The sequence below is a fragment of the Lepidochelys kempii genome, chromosome 1 (assembly GCF_965140285.1).
Source record: "Lepidochelys kempii isolate rLepKem1 chromosome 1, rLepKem1.hap1, whole genome shotgun sequence".
In the NCBI taxonomy this organism is placed as follows: Eukaryota; Metazoa; Chordata; order Testudines; family Cheloniidae; genus Lepidochelys; species Lepidochelys kempii.
Window position 1 is genome coordinate 17,102,937 of NC_136380.1, and position 19,680 is coordinate 17,122,616.

The following is a 19,680-nucleotide window of genomic DNA, read 5'->3' on the forward strand; positions in this document are numbered from 1 at the left end:
GGAAAAATCTATAGTATCTTTCCCTGTAACAGCCAGCTGACCCATATGCCAGCATTTGCCGCTGGATCTAACAATAAGCTCATTAATTGGTTCCTGCTAAAATAATCAGTGAAAGCCAACACTGACATTTCCATTCACCATTATTAATCTTCAGTGTTACAACACTGAGATACTGAGATAAATTGGAAGTTCATACCCTTCAGAGAAGTCATCTTAGGTTGTCTACAGATTCAGTAAGGAAAACACATTGCAGCCATTTTACACAGTTCATAGTCGAAAGCTTTTCTTCCCAGCCGCAAAGGCTAGAAACAGTTTGTTTTAAATGCTCTTGACTTATATTTAGATTTTAAGATCTGGGGGACAGGGGCCATCATTTTGTTCTGTGTTTGTACAGCACCTAGCACACTAGGGTCCTGGTCCATGACTGAAGCGCCTAGATGCTAACACAATACCAATACATAATAAACAACAATAAATCCAAGCCTGGCACAATCCTGCAGCAAGTAAATTTCACTGTATCCCAAGAAAAATAAGGGCCTAGATTTAAAGTATACTGAGAGTAGAAGGAAATAGATTAAGAGAGACTTCACAGAGGCTAAATTCAAATTGATCTCCAATTCAGCTCCTGCTTTCTTCCGTACTTTCTGGGGCTGTTTCCTGGTTGGCCACTAAAAACTCCTTTCCTTAATGTTATGATTGCCCATTGCCATAAGCACCTATCAGACCGGCTATCACAAGCTGTAAATACATTTCTCTATAGATTTGTCGCAGTTAGTGGTTCTAATATTCTCTGCAGGACTTGGCTCAGCCCAGATGTACCTCTTGTCATGCATGAATAAGTGAACAAAGAAGCAGAGCTCTTGCAGTCCCATCTGAAAGCTTCAGAGCCTTATGCCTGGAATTGTCTGGCTTGGATATCATATTGCTGGTTGTAAGTTATGGCTAAAAAGCTGTGATCCATGTCAGGAGATGCTGACGACACCTGGAAAACCTTGTCTATACAAACAAAGTTCATGGCTGTAATTCATCACTGGTACAGCTCCACCGGTAACAGAAATGGTGGGAGCTGTAGCATAGACATGGCTTAGGTGTTTTAACCACAATAATGCTGTGGTAAGAGAGACACTGAACCAAACCACTTTCACCACTAGGTGAGCTGCACCATTAAGTGGATTATGGCAGACAAAGCTGAAACGGTTAAGGAAAATGAATATGTAGAGTGATCAGAGCCTATTTACAGCATCACATAAATGGCATGCTGTCTCCAGCTCAGAACTGCATAGACAAAGCTTACTCTGCCTACCTTGAGAATCTACCATTTATCTGTATCCTCTACATTTTCTTCTCAGATGCATGAGTTTGGTTCTTTCGTGTCCATACAAAATGATGTTTCCACTTTCAAATTCAAGATGACCCCCTTCCTGTATTAAACTCTTATTAATATTAGGGTCGCTATAGCCACACTGTACTGCAGAAAAAGAAGAACTATTGTAGATTTAGGCGTTTCTTCCACTTGTGTCAGCGCTTGGCAAAATCCAGTTGGTTTGGAACTCTGTGTAGGGTCATTGAACATCATTTTTGTGTACCACTTACACAGTCCATTCCTCCTTTGCCTCCTAATACTCCAACAAAGCAACAGGTTCCAGCCAGGATCTCCCCTTTCCAAAAGTCTCCATAAACCACATCAGGAAAAAAACATTACAAGCGATAAAGGTTCCCGATCAATTTACTTGCCATCAACATGATTTTAAGGAATCATCAAATGTGTTTCCTTTCCTAAACTGGACCTTTAACTGCAGCTGTTTCTTTAAGGAGGCCTCTTGCCAAGCACCAACATTCCATTCCCCAGGTCTCAGCAAAGTTGATCCTTTTTCAGGTTATGTTTAACTTGCCTCTACAATCCAATTACTGAACTCTGATCTAGGAGATTGTGAACCTCTGACCAAGGCACCCATAAATGTCTGGCAGGCTCTGTTGACAGACTGGCTTCAGATGTCTCACTTTGAGGAACTTATTTAAGCCTTACAATGACAAAGATTTTGTACAAACATGGGTCTAGTTAGTCAAAGAGAGCAGGTGGCAGCAGAGCTAAAGCAATAAGGGCCAGATTTTTAAAGATATTTAGGCACCTAGTGGGATTTTCAGCACTTAGATGCCTAAAACTCACTGCTTTCCATGGGTGGTAAGTGCCCCAGATGCTTTTGAAAAATCACACCAGGCACTTAAATTAGGATTACCATATGTCTGTATTTTCCTGGACATGTCTGGCTTTTTGGTTCTTAAATTGCCGTCTGGGAGGAATTTTTAAATATCTAAAAATGTCCGGGATTTTGCCATTATTATTTTTCCCACAAAGAACAGTTGATCATTCAAGAAAGAGAGTGAACGTTGATCATTCAAGAAAGAGAGAGTGAATGTTGATCACTTGAAAGTGCCCGCTTTCCCCCCCTAGCTCCCAGTGCTTGCGCCATGAAACAGCTGTTTTGCACGGCTGAGAGGGAGGGGGAACGTGGTACGCTCAGGGGAGGAGGCGTGGCCAGGACGGGGATTTGGGGAAGGGGTCTAATGGGGCAGGGAGGGGGCGGAGACTTTGGGGAAAGGGTTGGAATGGGGGCAGGGAAGGGGAGGAGTTGGGGTGGGGGCCGGGAGCGGGGGGGCACAGCAAATACACCCCTGCACCCCTCATTGGAGTGTCCTTTTTTTTGAATATTCAAATATGGTAACCCTACTTAAATTCCTTTAAAAATCTGGCCCTAAGCAGCTAGTCTCTCAATTTGCCACTCTGGATCAACTAACAGAACAGCCCTATCTTTATTTTTAAAAATAGTATATTTAGAAGATACAGAATACAAAGAAAAAAGAGAAATCCCCCCAGGCTAAACTGCCATAAACAAAACAGCACAATTTGCTACTTGTAGCCAAACAAATGTCACTTTCAAAGGCTGGACCGATTTGCACAACCATTTTCTACTATCTACCTTAAAGTCAGACAAAAAGAAGCCCCTCCTTGCTATTTAGGTGCCAGGATAATTAAAAGCAAACATGCTTCTCCCAAACACATTATACTTTGTACATCATCAAGTTATTTAATTTTTTTTATTATGACAATTTACATGTCATATTTATAGGAAAGAAATGACAGTAGATATTATAACAAAAACATTATGAAAGAAAAAGTTACACAATTAGGCCTACAAGCTATAAAATGGCTTCAGGCCCAGCTTATACACAAAGAGTTCTGACCAGACTGTAGTGACAGACAACAATGAACATTTCATTAACAAAAATATTGGCACCAGCCTTAACATTTTTTTTTTTTACTTCATTTACAAGGAATACAGTATTTAAACAGTTGTGTACTGCAAATCTAAAAACATCAGCTGTTATTAAACTGCAGTTAACCCCTTTGAGCACTGAGACCACCATGACTTTTGTTTTAAAGTTTTTAACGTATCATGTTTTACATGCAGGTGAAATTACTGGTGGGAAACAAAACAGTGAAAGCACCACCCAAGTTATGTGCAACAAGAATTACACTTCCAGTTTTTTCAACATATTTCCCCCCCTCCACACACACAACACATGCAGTGTGTGCACCTCAGTCCTTTCCCTTCAAAATATAGCAAGCCATGATTTCAGAGAAAGATTTAAAAATCAAGGTTTAGGACTCAAGCAAAGCAAGGGTTAAACTCTACAAAGAACGGCTAAGCGTTTGGAAATTTACCATGTTACCTCTTAAGAGTAAGATAAAACAAAAATGAGGCCATCAGTGAATTTGAGATAAACTTTAAGGAACTGTAGGTTTCTCTGCAACATTTAAACAGCACACAGAAGTAAGACAAAAACTGTATTTCATGTAAGCATATCTTAAAATTTAAGAGACCATATTTGGGAGTTTTGACCTAATTATCACAGAGTATTGGAACAACCATTCTGCTAGCAAGCAATCTGTACTAAATTTACTGGGACAGTGAATAGAGACATGAACATCAGGTATAAACACACAGAACATGCCCATTTGACAGCCATTATACACCAAAGCATATGATAGCTGCTATGTATTATAAAGGAGAACTGTGAAACAAGAAAGAAATTAGCAACCATTGGCATTTAAAAGAATTTAATGTCAGTTAGGGGGAAGTACCATTTTAATGAATGTACTTGTAAGAATAAGACAAGATTTCAGAGTCAATATGAGTATGAAATTAAAAGCAAAAGATTTATGATCTGATTTCCTTTTCTACCACATTAACTTTAGTAGCAGATTAATATCTATTAAGGACCTTATAGTCATCTAGCTAATAAATGGTGTGCCAGTACTAGGCCTATTACGGCTTTCAGTAGAACAGCTTTTTTCCTGTAGAATCATTTGTTAAGTCCTGAGAGAGTCAAGGTGGGGTAATCTATTTTATTGGACCAACTTCTGTTGGTGGAAAGTACACACTTTCTGTTCTACGCGGAGCTCTTCTTCAGGTCTGGGGAAGGAAGCAGAGCGCCTGAGCTAAAAAGTTGGGACTAACTACAAACAAAAATCCCGACTTGTATTTAGCTCAGACACCCGATGAAGAGCTCTGTGTAGTTTGAAAGCTTGCACCTGCCACCAATAGAAGTTGGTCCAATAAAAGATATTACCTCACCCACCATTTCTCTCTCATATCCTGGGACCAACATGGCTACAACAATTCGTTACGACGTCCTAACAGGCTAAGCTAAATATTACAAATCAACATAGCTGTTTGGGTCATAAGAGGAGGGATAAGCATACAGAGTGGCCTCCATCAGATTGTGCCAAAGCCAAACAGTGTTAAAATATCTAATGTATTGCTCCAAAACCCCCCACATCCACACCTACCCTATAGCACTCATTCATCTGTTGTAGGAAACCACCTTTTCTAGCATACACAGATTTTTATGCAGCTGTGGGGACAGGAATGAGGTCAAGAGGGTGTCAGCCTCAGTGTCTTAAAGGGGCACAGTCCATTTGAAATAGTCAGTTTTTAAGAGTGAATTACAAGTTGTTTCAACACTATGCCTTTCTGAATCCCCTTCTGCAAATGGTCGTGAGTTTGCAATCACATTTTGCTATTTTTTCTTCCTGTCCCGTACTGCCATTTGAAAGATCCATTCAAAACGACAGGGGGAAACAATTTCTGACTAGCCCTGGGAACCAGTGAGGCTCACTATACACAAAGTGCTATCCAGTGCACAAAGTAAACAAACTGGAAAAAACAGAGCAACGTTTTCCTCCTCTAATCTTGCAGCTCTAGTTAGTAACTTTTGGGGTTATTTGTAGCAATCTCAGATATATTTACAGCCACAAGTACCATTATTAAGCAATGTGTCCCCTCTGCCTGCATTTCCCTTGTCTCTACTGCTCATGAGAACAGGTACTGGGTGCAAGCAGTTACAGAGTGATAGCTCAAAACCCAGGTTGTCAGACTTTTTACAGTTGTAATTGTGTCTGGAGCCTTTACACTATATGCTCAATTGTAAAAATCTATTACCTACTTTAGAGTGTTCTACTCTTTCCTTCAGAAACTGTACATAATTTAAGTATTGTTATAAGCAATATAATTTTTTTGGAATGTACAAATAAGTTAAATTACTCTGAAGCTTTGGGCAATTATTTCAATTCCCATGCAACCTTGTTTTTTGCTGTTTGGAATTCTGTCATTCAAACAAGGAGTTATACTGATGCTATAAAAAGAGCTTAGTAAGTGACTTAATTTTCAAAAAGGGACTAATGATTTTCAGTGTCTCAATTTTTGGTTGTCCAACAGGAGACAAAGGGGCCTTATTTTCAGTGAGTGAGTATTCTGCTGTTTCTGAAAAGTCAGGCGTCTTTAACATGTCTCTGACTGGACACCCAAAAATGGAGGCATCCAAAATCATTCGTAATTTTTGAAAATTTAGGTCAATACATATTGCAAACATTAGTTCAATTAAAATTAAGGCCTCTCTCTGCTCACTTCATATTTCCTGCCTTCCAAAACAGTTAAAAGCAACATATCACCCCAGGTGAGGGGTGAAACACAAAAGCTAAGATTGGCAGCCAGGATTTCCTAGATTGCGTCAAGAATTCTAGTCCTAATCCTGCAAACCTTTATTGCTAAAAGCAGTCTTAATGACTTCCATAGACAAACCTGTGCGTAAGGACTTGCAGACCAGGACTACTTAACATGAACTGCTTTCTTTCTTCCCTCTCCATTCAGTATAGGTTTTTTTCCAGTAAAGATTTGTTTCTGTTTGAAGGATTTAATATTTATTTATATACAATTTTTTAAAGGTTTTATTTACCCAATGGACTGGAAGTGTTCTTACATAAATACGCACATAGGATGCATCCTGTATATTAAAATCTATAATACAAACCTGTGAACAGTAGTCACTGCACATGTTTCACAATCACTTTTTCAAGGCTTAAAGAGTGCCATTTTGAGCCAGTTGACACATATCTTGATTAGACCATTTTTGGACTAGCATGACTGCAAAATATTATTTAATTAATGTATACAAAGGGGATTTAAAAAACCCAGGTGCCTTTATCTTGTTTACTTTTAAGAAAGCTAGTTTGTGAAACTGTGTGATTGGAAGCAAGTTTTAAAAAGTGACTGTTGGGCCAAGTCTTCATGCTGAAGAGCTTTCAATGCAAAATTAGAAATGCATGAAAACAGAGGTTTGTAATGGACACCCTGACAGTGTACTATTAGAATTATTGAACTACTACAGCATTTGGATAGTCACATAGTTCAAATGATAAAGATACTAAGATAAATTAGAACAAATGGACTGCCATGCAAAGATTTTTTCTTTTATGAACATATATGCTGCCTGAGGTTCTCTGAATAAGTCAGTCTCTCATGAGGTGTTCAGACACAGTGAAGACAAAACAGAAGCAAATGGAATACAAGCCAACTTCCATTAGCAGAAGAGCAACTGAGGCACCTTAATCCAAAAGGATAGTCTTAAAGACAGTGACATACCTTATAAACATAAAATATAGAAAAAAGCATCACTGTTCTTCTCAAGTGCAGTTACAATGCAAAAGCCATTAGATAAAGAAAACGTGTCAATCTGTTCACGTAATTTAATGTGCACAGCTCTGAATCAACTATCAAATGCTCAAAGAGTTCATTGTTTAGTATTGATCTTCCTGTACTCATAATTAAACAAAGAGACATAAACTGTGTCTACATTTGTTTTTTAAAACCAGGAATACACTCATTTAGAAGAATCAAAGATGACAAAAACAGCCATGGTGAAGTTCTTACTATATTACGGGCTTTGTTAATGTAATCCATCACATCGATTTAGAGTGAAGTGAATTTACTGTACACTTTTGACACCAATGCTCATACAAGTGGTTTGCAAGCCAGCAAATATTACTCTTCTCTTTGTGAAATGGATTAGAAATTTCCATCCCTCATTTCATTCCCTCAACTTGTACCTTCCTCCACTCTACAATGCTGCTTAAAACCTAAACTGCACTTAATTAACTTTCTTCCCAGTCAGTTCTGCACTAAACAATGTTCAACTTAAAAATCTGCAATACCCGTATAGCAACTTTTAGTCACAACCTGATGGGTAGCTGTTTGTGTAATCAAATCCTTACATATAGGATTGATATCTGCTTATTCTTTTCCAATTGGAACTATTCTGTTAAATAACCCAAGGCAAGTCTCCATTGTGTTTCTAAAATTATTTGATCTTTTGCTTATTAACTTAAGCCACAGCTGAAGATTGGTATTCATTGTGGACATTAACATAATCCAAAAACATTGCACTTCATTCCTTACCAAGATTACAGTAGAACACAATCTGCAAATGACACTAAATCAACTGGAAGACATTTCCATAGTGTGGACTAATGAAAATATTCTTAACATCTGACTAGGGGTCACTTGTGCTCTTATCAAGAAGTGCCATTTCCCAAAGAAGATACTATACATTTCCCATCAAGCAGAAAATCTTCAAAACTGGGGATTGGGAGCGTGTTGAAAATGTAGCCCTCTCTTTGAGCCAAATGTTGCAGTCTTTACTCAGATATGATTCCCATTGATATAAAAGGGAGCTTTGCCTGTATAAGAGAGTTTCAGGCTTGGACTCTTTGGGATGACATTAACACCAGAGATGACTTTTTCTTAATCAAATAGAAGGTCAGTCTACAAAACTGACATACAGGAAGTAAAGCTCCGAGCAGTGTCAAAGTCATGTACATATTTTCAGAACTGACAGTACCTGAAAAATAACTGGATCATCTGTTCCAGTGTTCTGACTGGACTTTATGATATTGTCTGCTTTTACATCATTCCCACAATTAAGCCACAATATTTGATTTTTTTCCTCTGGTTGCATATCCAATACTTCCAACTCTTTTGTATTTTTCTTACATTGAAATTAGTTGCCCGCTACGTGTCTATAATTTAGAGTTAATGCAATAGCAAGAATGTTTGCTACAGCACTGATCAGATACTAAAAGGCTAAGTCAGAGAGCAAAAGGGTTATGGCACTGCCTAAACAAAACAGAAGTCTTGGCTGCAGAGTATTGCATATGTGAATCAGACAGTTTGCATTGCAAATATTAAAAATGCACAGTTACTAACATTGAAAAATGGGAGCCACATGTCATTGATCATTTGAAACACAAGTATATTAGAAATGTAGCAGCACTACATTGTTGCATCACCTAAGGGGGAAAAAAAAAGCATATACTGTGTAGTAGCTTAAAATGCTACATAGGCTTTTAAGAACACTTTCTAAACTTCTCTGGCTTTTCGCACTACCCTGTTTAAACATCTGTTAATGAAACCTGTTAACTATCAATTGACATGGTGGAAATAATTCGTTGTTTAAAAATTCAAATGGAATAAACTCATTGGGAAAGAAAGAGTGAATTCTCATTTTCTTAAGTTACAAACCTTGCTTACCATAGCAAACGATGAGGGGTCCTAACCTTTTGCAGCTTTGATGGTTCTAGTTTTATATGTGAGGATATATGAACTGCTAGAATTCCAATGAAATAACATTAATGCAGTCGGTTCTACAGAACTAACATGGACAGAGGGGAAAAACAAAAACAAGGACTTTCAAGGCTAGAAGGTAGGTATTTTTGGATCTAGGTTTTCTAGAGAGGTATTTAGTAAAGGCCTAATGCCAGCTTTATTACAATGAAATAGAAGTGCTTAACTACTGACTGACTCGTCAATACGACATTGAGGAGGTGGGGATGGGGGTAGGAAGGAGAATTCTCTCCTTGGTGCCAGCAGCAAATTTGGTGTATCCATTGCCGGCAATGGACATAACACCGGGGGGGGGGGGGGGAGATCCAAATCTCAGCGCAAAAGGTTTAATAGATGTGACCTTATTCGATTTCAACATTTGGCAGCTATGTTTTAGCTGTGGGCTACAACATGTATAAACTTTACAGCCTGCATCTTAATTAAGAGCGAAGAGAAAACTGAGTGCTATCCAAAACAAACTTCAGCTTCACTGTCTATTATGTGCCAAATAAACTGTTAAAAAAAAATCTATATACTTGAGCTAAAGTATATGCCACTCAAAGTGATGAGATATTGTCTTGGAGTCAAGCATTTTCTCCCAGAAATACTGCCTTCTTGAAATCAGTTGGTCACATGACAACTATTAAAATGTATTTTAAGAAAATTCTAATGGCCAAAGGCCAACACTACATTCAAAACCTGCTAGTACATCCAGGCAGATAAGTAAATCAAAACAGAAACACGCAAATCCAAAACAGAAAACCTCCAAAAGGAAAACTGCTCCATTTGTTTACTTCAATTTGAAGTAGATATTAGGGGCATGAATGGACCAGTCAAGGTTTATTTGAAAATCCCTCCATCATCAGATGTGCTGTAATCCTGTGGTCAATGCAGTATGTACAAACATATTCCTTTCAAAATACCCTGATATATGGTTTAAAACTCAAATGGCCAGGCAGTTACTTTATACAGTGGTTCTGGCATCTGTAAAAGTTTACAGCACTCACATGGTATCATCCCACTTACAAACTAACTTCACACTGAGATTCCCTCCCACCAGATACTGTACATTAAAGGCCATCTGATGAAATATGCACGGAAAACCTGTTTTATAAATTCATTGCTGGCACGTTTCAACCGTCAAAACTTCATTACAGTACACTTTACTGTACAAACACTTTAAAGGATGTTTATCAGGAAACTCTGCAAGTCAAAATGGATACTAGAGTTCTTGTTTATTGTACTTTCTCGGCCTCTTTATTTACCGTGGTTATCTCCAGTCTTAAATCAAGCTGCTTTCATGAAGGTGGTTACTAAAATGAGCTATGTATGTTAACCTACAACTCACAAAATGCAACAGTAGAGACATTAATTTTTAAACTTGTCTGTTAAATTGTAATCTAAGTTGTGAACATTTAAATATAATATATATCTCATATGAAAAAGCTAGAGCACAAGTGTTTCTGCACACACACCCCCATTCCCGCCTCCCACTGCCCCCTGCCCCAGTTACGTTTTGGGCCCAGACCGATTTGGAATGCTTTCATAGGCCACACATTTCAACAAATTTGTATGCTTTCAGGAAATATAAAGTCAAAAATATACAAATCTCTTGTTGTTATAAGGTTTTTGTGAATGAAATTACCCAGGACCATGGACTTGGAAGGAGAGAAAAAAATTAAGAGGGACTTTACAGCAATTTATCTTCAAAGTTCAAAACTGGTCACTTCACAGAAAGACTGCAGAACTGGTGAAATTCTTGCTTCTAAAAAGTGATACTGTAGTGGAGAGTCTTTTAGGAAAAATAAAACAGCTTTTAATAACTGGCCCGCTGGTATGAGCTACCGTGGAATAAATTAGCACAAAAATGGAAGAAAGTCTTATAACTGTTCACTGTTACAGACGTAATCAACAAGGTCAGTCACTCTCAAAAGTTCATCCTCCTCTTCCTCTGGCCCTACTACCTCCTGCCCACCCCCTGTCCCATTGGGTGCCAGGGTGGCATTGGCTGTGCTGTCTTTGGGGGCTTGAGTCTTCTCACTTGGTTTGCCAATCAAGGTCTCAATAGTTTTACCTGGGCTCTGTCCATTGGTGGAAGGCAAGTCCACTAGGCTGTAGTCCAACGGACTTTCTACTTTCCCTACATTATCAAAGTCATCTTCATCATCACTTTCTATCCGGTAGCAGGGCTTCTTGGTGCTGTCATGAGGAGCATGAGGTGCTGATGGCTTATTTGCAGGTGCAGGCTTTTCTGCATCTTTGTTCGCATTGTCGCAGTTATCTTCATCATCTGTTTCAATTCGATTCAGCCGTTTGCGGACAGGTCTCCCCTCCTCTGGTTCATCCCCATCCTCTTCTCCTTCTGAGTATTCATCTGTGCTTCGGCTACGTTTTCGAATAGACTGCTTTGATTCCTTTGCTGGTTCATCATCTTCAGAGTTCTTGGACATGTAGCTCTCTGGAATGAGGAACAGACTTAAAGCCGTTAGCAAAATCTGACGGCAGGCAAAACATTCACAATTGCTCTTTATATTGTCCCTTTTATCCCTCTCTTCTGAAATGTCAATCCTTTCTGTCTTGCACCCTGCCGCCCCTCCCCTCTCACACCAATTCTGAAACTTTGTTAGCGTACTCACACATAAAATAAAAGAAATAGAAACTGCCATATTAGATCAGACTAGTGGCCCATCTTGCTTGGTATCTTGTTTCTGACACTGACAGCTTGAGGGGATGGTGTAATCCCACATAATGGATAATTATGTAACAATATGCATTCAGGGGAGTTGTGGAGAAAGTTTATTCCTAATCCCTTAACACCCACTTTACACTCTTCCAGACACTGAGAGCCCAAATTATGGCCATAAGCCTTCCCAAAGAGAATTGTAGGACTCCTTTCAAAGCTCATCAACACTGCCTTAAATTTCAGCTGGAGGGTTTGCTACTATATAATGTAATGTCTTTTCCCTGTATAGGGAGAGTATGCTATAGCCCCTCAGCACTTGTAGCTTCTGCTAGTCTGGGGAAGAAGAGGCTGGGACAGAAAATCAAACACCAAGCAGTTTGACTCATTGGGCCATCTTGAACTACCCAGAATGCATGTACACGGCCATCTGAAAGTACGTTTGTTGCACAGGAAGTTTACAACAGGCAAGTCTTTCACACAGCTAAGCAGTCTCTCACACAGTTCCACAATAAATCTGCCAGGTAATTATATATCCAGTGACACTGTTACACACTGTACTTTGATATGCCTGGGGAGAATACCAATGGTATCGCTGTGCTGTTTTTACTGCACAAAAAGCCTGTAACAAATTTAATACTATGCAAATTATTTCACAGAACAAATACTATTATTTAACCATTGGCAAGCCAAAAGTCTAGGAGTCAAAGGACTGAAGTTCCCAGTGAGGCTATTGTATTATATAGCAGATTCTTGGCAGAGATGTTCTCTCTACAACCAATTTACGGGAAGAGAATGCAAATTACATTTTAAGGCTCAGTTTGTAAAAGACAATAAGCTTGTATAATACAGTCAAGCTCCTTTGATCCTGAAGGATCCTACAGCACTTTATAAATTTAGGCCAACACTTGCCAAAATATCTTCTAATTATGGATGCCCAACTTGACACACAGTGCCTGCGCTTTGAAACATAAGAACAGCCATAGTGGGTCAGACCAAAGGTCCACCTAGCTCAGAATCATGTCTTCCGACAGTGGCCAATGCCAAGTCCCCCAGAAGAAATGAGCAGAACAGGTAATCATCAAGTAATCCATTTCCCTGTCGCCCATTCCCAGCTTCCCATTCACACCATTCCCGCCCATCCTGGCTAATAGTCACTGATGTACCTATCCTCCATGAATTTATCTAGTTCTTTTTTGAACCCTGTTGTTATAGTCTTGGCTTTCACAAAATCCTCTGGCAAGGAGTTCCACAAGTTGACTGTGCATTGTGTGAAAAAATACTTCCTTCTGTTTTAAACCTACTGCCTATTAATTTCATTTAGTGATCCCTAGTTCTAGTGTTATGAGAAGGCGTAAACAGCACTTCCATTTTACTTACTCTACACCAGTCATGATTTTATAGACGTCTATCATATCTCCTCTTAGTTGTCTCTTTTCTAAGCTCAAAAGTCCAAGTCTTAATCTCTCCTCATATGGAAGCCGTTCCATACCCCTAACCATTTTTATTGCCCTTTTCTGAACCTTTTCCAATTCCAATATATCTTTTTTGAGATGGGGAGACCATATCTGCACACAGTATTCAAGATGTGGGTATACCATGGATTTATATAGAGGCAATATAATATTTTCTGTCTTATTGTCTATCCCTTTCTTAATGATTCCCAACATTCAGTTCGCTTTTTTGACTGCCACTGCCATTGAGCGGATGTTTTCAGAGAACTATCAATAATTACTCCAAGATCTCTTTCTTGGGTGGTAACAGCTAATTTAGACCCCATCATTTTATATGTATAGTTAGGATTATGTTTTTCCATGTGCACTACTTTGCATTTATCAACATTGAATTTCATCTGCCATTTTGTAGCCCAGTCACCCAGTTTTGTGAGATCCTTTTGTAGCTCTTCACGGTCTGCTTTGGACTTAACTATCTTGAGTAGTTTTGTATCTTATGCAGATTTTGCCACCTCACTGTTTACCCCTCATGGAGTGCACTGTCAACGTGGGGGCAGGTATTTTCTCCAGACATGGAGATGTAATCCGTGACAAAATTCTTTCAGAAGAGACTGGGAGCGCCTTCATTCTGTCTGCTACTGTAATGAATAGTTGGGTAGATTTCCAAAATGGCTTTGTTCGATATAGAAGGCTAACACCTAGCGAACATCCAAAGAGCGAAGTTTCTGTTCCTGGCTGTTTGCGTGTGGCTTAGGGTAAAAGACTGGAAGAAAAATATTCTGATTAACATGAAACTGGGAGATGACCTTCGGGAGGAAGGCAGGGTGCAGCCGAAGCTGAACCTTGTCCTTATAGAAGACGGTGTAAGGAGGCTCAGATGTTAGGGCCTTAAGCTAGGATACCTTCCTGGTAGATGTTATTGCCAACAGAAACACTACCTTCGATGATACATAAGAGCAAGGAGCATGTCGCGAGTGGTTCAAAGGGGGGCCTCATTAGTCTGGAAAGAACCAGGTTAAGGTCCCAGGGTGGGATCGGTTGTCGTACTTAAGTGTTTAAGAAAGCATCCAAATATTGGGTTGGCAAAGACCGACTAGCCCACCACGCCTGGGTGAAACGCGGCAATGGCAGGCAAGTGGACTTTTATTGATGAAATAGAAAGCCCTTGCTGCTTCAGGTGCAGAAGGCAGTCCAAGATAAGAGGTATTGTTGAGTGTGTAGGAGACATGTGTTTCTGCGCTGACCAAATTGTGAATCTCTTCCATTTGGCTAGGTAGGTGGCCCTAGTGGATGGTTTCTTACTGCCAAGGAGGACTTCCCTAACTGGAACACGGCAAGCAAACTCCATTGGGTTTAGCCATAGAGCTTCCAAGCCATGAGATGGAGAGATTCGAAGTTGGGGTGCTGAAGACGGCCATGGTCCTGAGTTATCAGGTCCAGGAGCAGCGGTACAGTGATCGGAGTTTCCACTGACAGCTCTAGAAGAGACACATACCAGTGCTGATGGGGCCAGGCTGGAGCTATCAATATTACCGAGGCTTCTTCCCTCCGAATCTTGATTAGCACCTTGTGAACGAGTGGAATGGGTGGAAATGTATAAAGGAAGTGATCCTTCCAAGGAAGAAGGAATGTGACCGTGATTGAGCCCAGGGTGTGACTCAGGAAGAAGCAGACACTTCGTAGTGTGTCCTGTCACGAACAGGTCTATCTAGGGAAATTCCCCACTGTTGGAAGATGGTGTTCATGACACTGGGTGGATGGACGACTCGTGGTTGTGAAAGGACCTGCTGAGATAGTCTGCCAACTCATTTTGAACTCCAGGAAGATAAGGTGCCTCCAAGTGTATTGAGTGGGCTATGCAGAAGTCCCACAGTTTGAGGGACTGTTCCTGGCACAAGGGAGATGAGCATGCTCCCTCCTGTCTGTTAATATAAAATATTGCTGTCTGTCTGTCATGATTGATACACATCTCCCCTCCAAGTGAGCTTGGAAGGTCTGGCATGCCAGACGGACTGCCCTCAGCTCCCTGACGTTGATGTGAAGTAAGAGCTCCGCGTGGGATCAGAGGCTTGAAGTCCTGAGCTCCCCCAGATGCGCTCCACACCCCATCGCTGACATGTCTGTGACCAGGGAAAGAGATGGTTGAGGTCTGCAGAAGGGAATGCCCGCACACACAGCTTGCGGGTTGAACCACCACAGAAGAGACTCAAGAACTGGTTGGGAAGGAGTGACTACCTTGTCTAGACTGTCCCCGTTTGGTCAATAAACCTAGGCTAGCCACGCCTGAAGGGGTTGGAGCCTCAGTCTGGCATGCTGCACTACATAAGTACAGGCGGCCACGTGGCTGAGGAGCTTCAGGCAATTCCTTGCCGTAGTGGTAGGGAATTGTCTGAGACCTTGTATGATGTCACAAAGGGTCTGAAACCGTGACTCTGGTAGAGATGCTCTGGCCTGTCTTGAGTCCAACACTGCCCCTATGAATTCTATCCTCTGAACAAGGGACAGGGTTGACTTCTGCATGTTCAGTAGAAGGCCAAGGTCATTGAATGTTGCTCTTATCAGGCTTACATGTGCCTCCACTTGTGTTTTGGAGCGGTCCTGGATCAGCCGGTTGTTGAGGTATGGAAACGCCTGCACCTGGCACTTCCGCAAAAAAAGTGGCCATAACTGCCAAGCACTTGGTGAACACCCAAGGTGCTGCTGACAAGCCAAAGGCAAGGACCGGGAGCTGAACAGGAGAGAATATCCCAGTTCTATCATGCTACTCCTGGGGGCATTCTGCACCAAAAAAATCCAAAATTCTGCAAATTTTATTTGTCAAAATAATGCCATATAATCACACCAGTTTCACTTATTTTGGTAATTTATTTAAACTACCGTACAGAGAAAAAAAAATCATACTAACCGTTCAGCATTTCCTAAACACATGAAAATTAAGTTACAAATACTTGGTAACCAAGACCCTGCATTCCAGTTATCCTGGATTTTCATTTAGATTACATGACTTTTATTTTGTTGTTTGGTGTTCTGTAAAGTAGAATGACGCTTTAAATTGCTCAGACTTTCACACAAGAAAGTCACACAGTTTTGCTAATCACGGTCCCGCATTTTTAAAAATGGGTAAGTAAAATAGATCCTGAGCTGTAATCTGACCCCCCTGTGCCTCTCTGGCAGAGGGAAAAAAAAGCGAGAAAGCCCACACAGCCCTTCCTAGCTGAGGATTCCCTTACTGTCATTTACAACAAGGCTCCTTTACCCCAACCTGGCAAAGTAAAGGAGTCTTAATTGACTACAATTAACTAACAATGGGAACATTAGCAGCCTGCCAGTTTAGTTGTTACATTTCTGCTCTGCCTTAGGGACAGAGCCTGCTTCACACAGCCCTATCCCTCCAAGCCCAGGGTGCAGCAACAGCAACCAGAGGGACAGAGAGCGTCTGGTTGCTCACTCATTCCACATGCAGGCAGGCACCAACCCCACCTCCTTGACCAGCCTCCCTCCTCCCCTCCAGGGTGATCTGCGCTCTGCTGCTGGCTGCTCCCAGCAAACGTGCCCGGGCATTAAAATGAGGAGAGCAAAGAAATCTGCGCACGGTATGCATTCTGTGCCCCCCGCAGGGCACAGAATTCCCCTGGGAGTACCGTGCGGAGCACCCAGCAATCTGACGTGATCCAGGCCCACACATGGTAGAAGTGAGACAGCTGACACGAAAAGGATGGGAAGTTGGATCCGGTGTCTGAACTGGTACATCGCCCTTGGGCGCACCTTCAAAAGGCTTATTTTGAACCAGAGGACTTGCGGCTTCATAGCCTTAAGGACTCAAGAGCCACTCTCAAGTCCCTGAGCCACCATATTCCATCTGTGCAGTGGAGGCATTTTAAGCCCCAGCCCCTACCTTGATTCTACCAAAGTCTGTTAGTAGAATCAAGGCAGGGGCTGGGGCTTAATATGCCTCCGCTGCACAGATGGAATATGGAGGCCCAGGGACTTGAGAGTGGCTCGAGTCCTTAAGGCTATGAAGCCGCAAGTCTCTCAGAGAAGAGGGTCGAGCCCTCAAATGGGAGGTTCTGGATGTCTGTTGGACCTCATACGGGAGCCCTGATGCCTGCAGCCAGGAGCTCCTCCAGATGGCCACCACTGAAGACATGGTCCAAGCGGCTGAATGGGCAACATCTAGGGCTGCCTGTAGCGGAGCCCGTGCCACAAGTTTGCCCTCCTCCACCAAGGTGGAAAACTCTGCCTCTGATTCTTCTGGCAGAAGCTCAGTGAATTCTGACACAGCCCCGCAGGAACTGAAGCTATATCTGCTAAGGATCACCTGGTGGTTTGAAATCCAAAGCTGGGGCCCCCTGGTAGAATAGACTTTCCTCCCGAAGTGGTCCAGATTCTTTGCATCTCGGGCTTTAGGTGATGGACCTTGGTGCCCTTGCCGTTCTCATTCGTTTGCCACGAGTCTGGTGGTGGGTGTGAATAAAAGTGTTCAAACCCTTAAGAGGGAACAAAATATTTCCTCTCTGTCCTTTTCACCACCAGGAGCAGGGAGATGGGGGTTTGCAGCAGCATTCTTGTGGTATCTTGTATGGTTTTAATGAGCGGCAGGGTAACTTGGGAGGGTCCTCAGGGGTCCAGGATGTCCACCATGGGGTCTGATGACTCAGAGACCTCCTCGACCTGGAGCCCCAGCTTCTGGGTCACTCTCTTCAGGAGCTGCTGGTGGACCCTACTGTCCTCGAGTCCAGGAGCTGTGGAGGTACCAGCCACTGTCTCATCTGATGATGAAGATGACGAGGTTCTACCTGGAACCAGCTCTTGCTCCTGGCCTGTGTGGCGACCAGTAGCGTGTGGGATGGCTGGTCCTGCACCAAGGGAGATGGGGGAGGTGCATGGTTTTCTGAAGCTACCAACACTGACCTCCTGGAATAGGATCCCTGGCTTTGATGAAACGCTGAGGGGGTCCAAAACAGCCATTGGGCTAGAGCTCGCCATTGCACGGGCCATGGCATCGGGCGAAATTGCTGTCTCTCCCTGTCCAACCTTGAGTGTCTGCGCTCCGATCTGTGCTGGGTCCACCTGGACACAAAGGATTCCACCTCTGAATCCAATTGGGAGGTCTCACTCTGGGAGGACCATGGGAGAGCAGTGCCCACCGGTGCTGTGGAGCCGTGCTGGGAGATTGGTGACCATTGCGGCTTCCCTGCTGGTCTGTTGCCAGAAGGTACCTGGGACTGGTGGACCAGATGATGGTGATGGATGTGGTACCATCACTGGCTTGCCTCGGGACGACACCAAGAGTCTTGGGGGTGCCATTTCCCTTGAGCTTGGTGCCCTGTCTCGCCTGGGCGGGGAAGGCAGTGCTGTGAAGGTGATGAGCTCTCTCGCTGCCTTAAAGATCTCTGGTGTGGTGGGCAGCTGCAAAGCCTCTCCGTGACTCTCCCGGGGAGGGGAGTCCTGAGGAGTTGGACTCCACTGACCCCTTGTTGGGGCAGGAGTCAACGGCGCCGGGCTAGGTGGTGCTGCACTTACGTGGCCCAATGCGGGTCCCACTGTGCCAGAGTCCTTCTGTCCCGGCCTCAGCGTAGGTGAGCACCCCCAATACAGCTTCTTTTTCTTGAGGGGCACCGGGGATTGGGAACGGTGCTGCACTCTGCCATGCATGGAGCCCCTGTGCAGCGAGCTCTGTTGGTGCTGAGCATCTCTATCCCAGTCCTTTCTCGGTACCAAAGTTTCCCGTGTCGACGTCGGAGCACTGCGCACCAATGCTGAGGTGCTAGGCATCAGTTCGGCCGAAGTCGGTTCCAAGTAGGGATGGAGGATGGCCTCCATCAGAAGGATCTTCAACCGTTGGTGGCTTTCTTTTTGAGTCCTGGGGCAAAATCCCCTAGAGATCTTGCAATGGTCCTTCTGATGCGATTCCCCCAGGTACTTCAAGCAGGAAGTGTGGGGGCCGCTCCTAGGCATAGGCTTGTTGTAAGCTCTGCAGCGTTTAAACCAAGGGGACCGGGGCATGCCCCAGTACCGGGGGGTGGGGTAGGGAAGTGGGGGGGAGGTCCCCCAGAATAATTCCCCACTGGAATCTAGCTATATAATGACTGACTAACTACAGCTACTAGCTAACTGGTTTAACTATTTACAGAAAGACATTCTGAGGACTACTCGGGAGAAGGCTTGCCGAAGCAAGAGCAAATGAGCTTTCCGGCTAACCGTCGCAGGCAGTAAGTAGGAACTGAAATGGCGGCGGGTCGGCGGGGCCCAAAGTATGGCACCATGGAGGCGCAACTCCAGGCGCCTGAGCCGACCCAACGGGTACTGCTAGGGGAAAAACCTTCCGCACACACCTAAAAAACGCGCACACACCTAATTGGAATCAACATGAGCAAGTACTCGAAGAAGAACCAATCTTGCCAAACAAACCTAATTTCCTTCATTGATATGGTTACTGGCCTAACGGATACAGGGAAGCAGAAAACATGGTATAATCTTGATTTTAGAAAGGCTTTTGTCCCACAGTCCCACATGACATTCTCATAACCAAACGACGGAAATGTGG

At 42.8% G+C, this 19,680-nt stretch overlaps 1 protein-coding gene across 4 annotated transcripts in view; it reads right to left on the reverse strand.

Annotated features, from left to right (window-relative positions):
• The window catches only part of RSF1 (remodeling and spacing factor 1), a 122,915-nt gene that overhangs the window by 1,340 nt on the left and 101,895 nt on the right, over positions 1–19,680 (reverse strand). For 3 of the 4 annotated variants that reach the window (XM_073335507.2, XM_073335497.2, XM_073335490.2), the window contains exon 16: positions 3,083–11,457. The exons of the other annotated variant lie outside the window; for it this stretch is intronic. In XM_073335507.2, coding sequence (XP_073191608.2) covers positions 10,880–11,457 — 578 coding nt within the window. In that variant the 3' untranslated portion in view covers positions 3,083–10,879. Of the gene's footprint in view, positions 1–3,082; positions 11,458–19,680 lie in introns of those variants that run through there. 4 annotated transcript variants of the gene reach the window in all.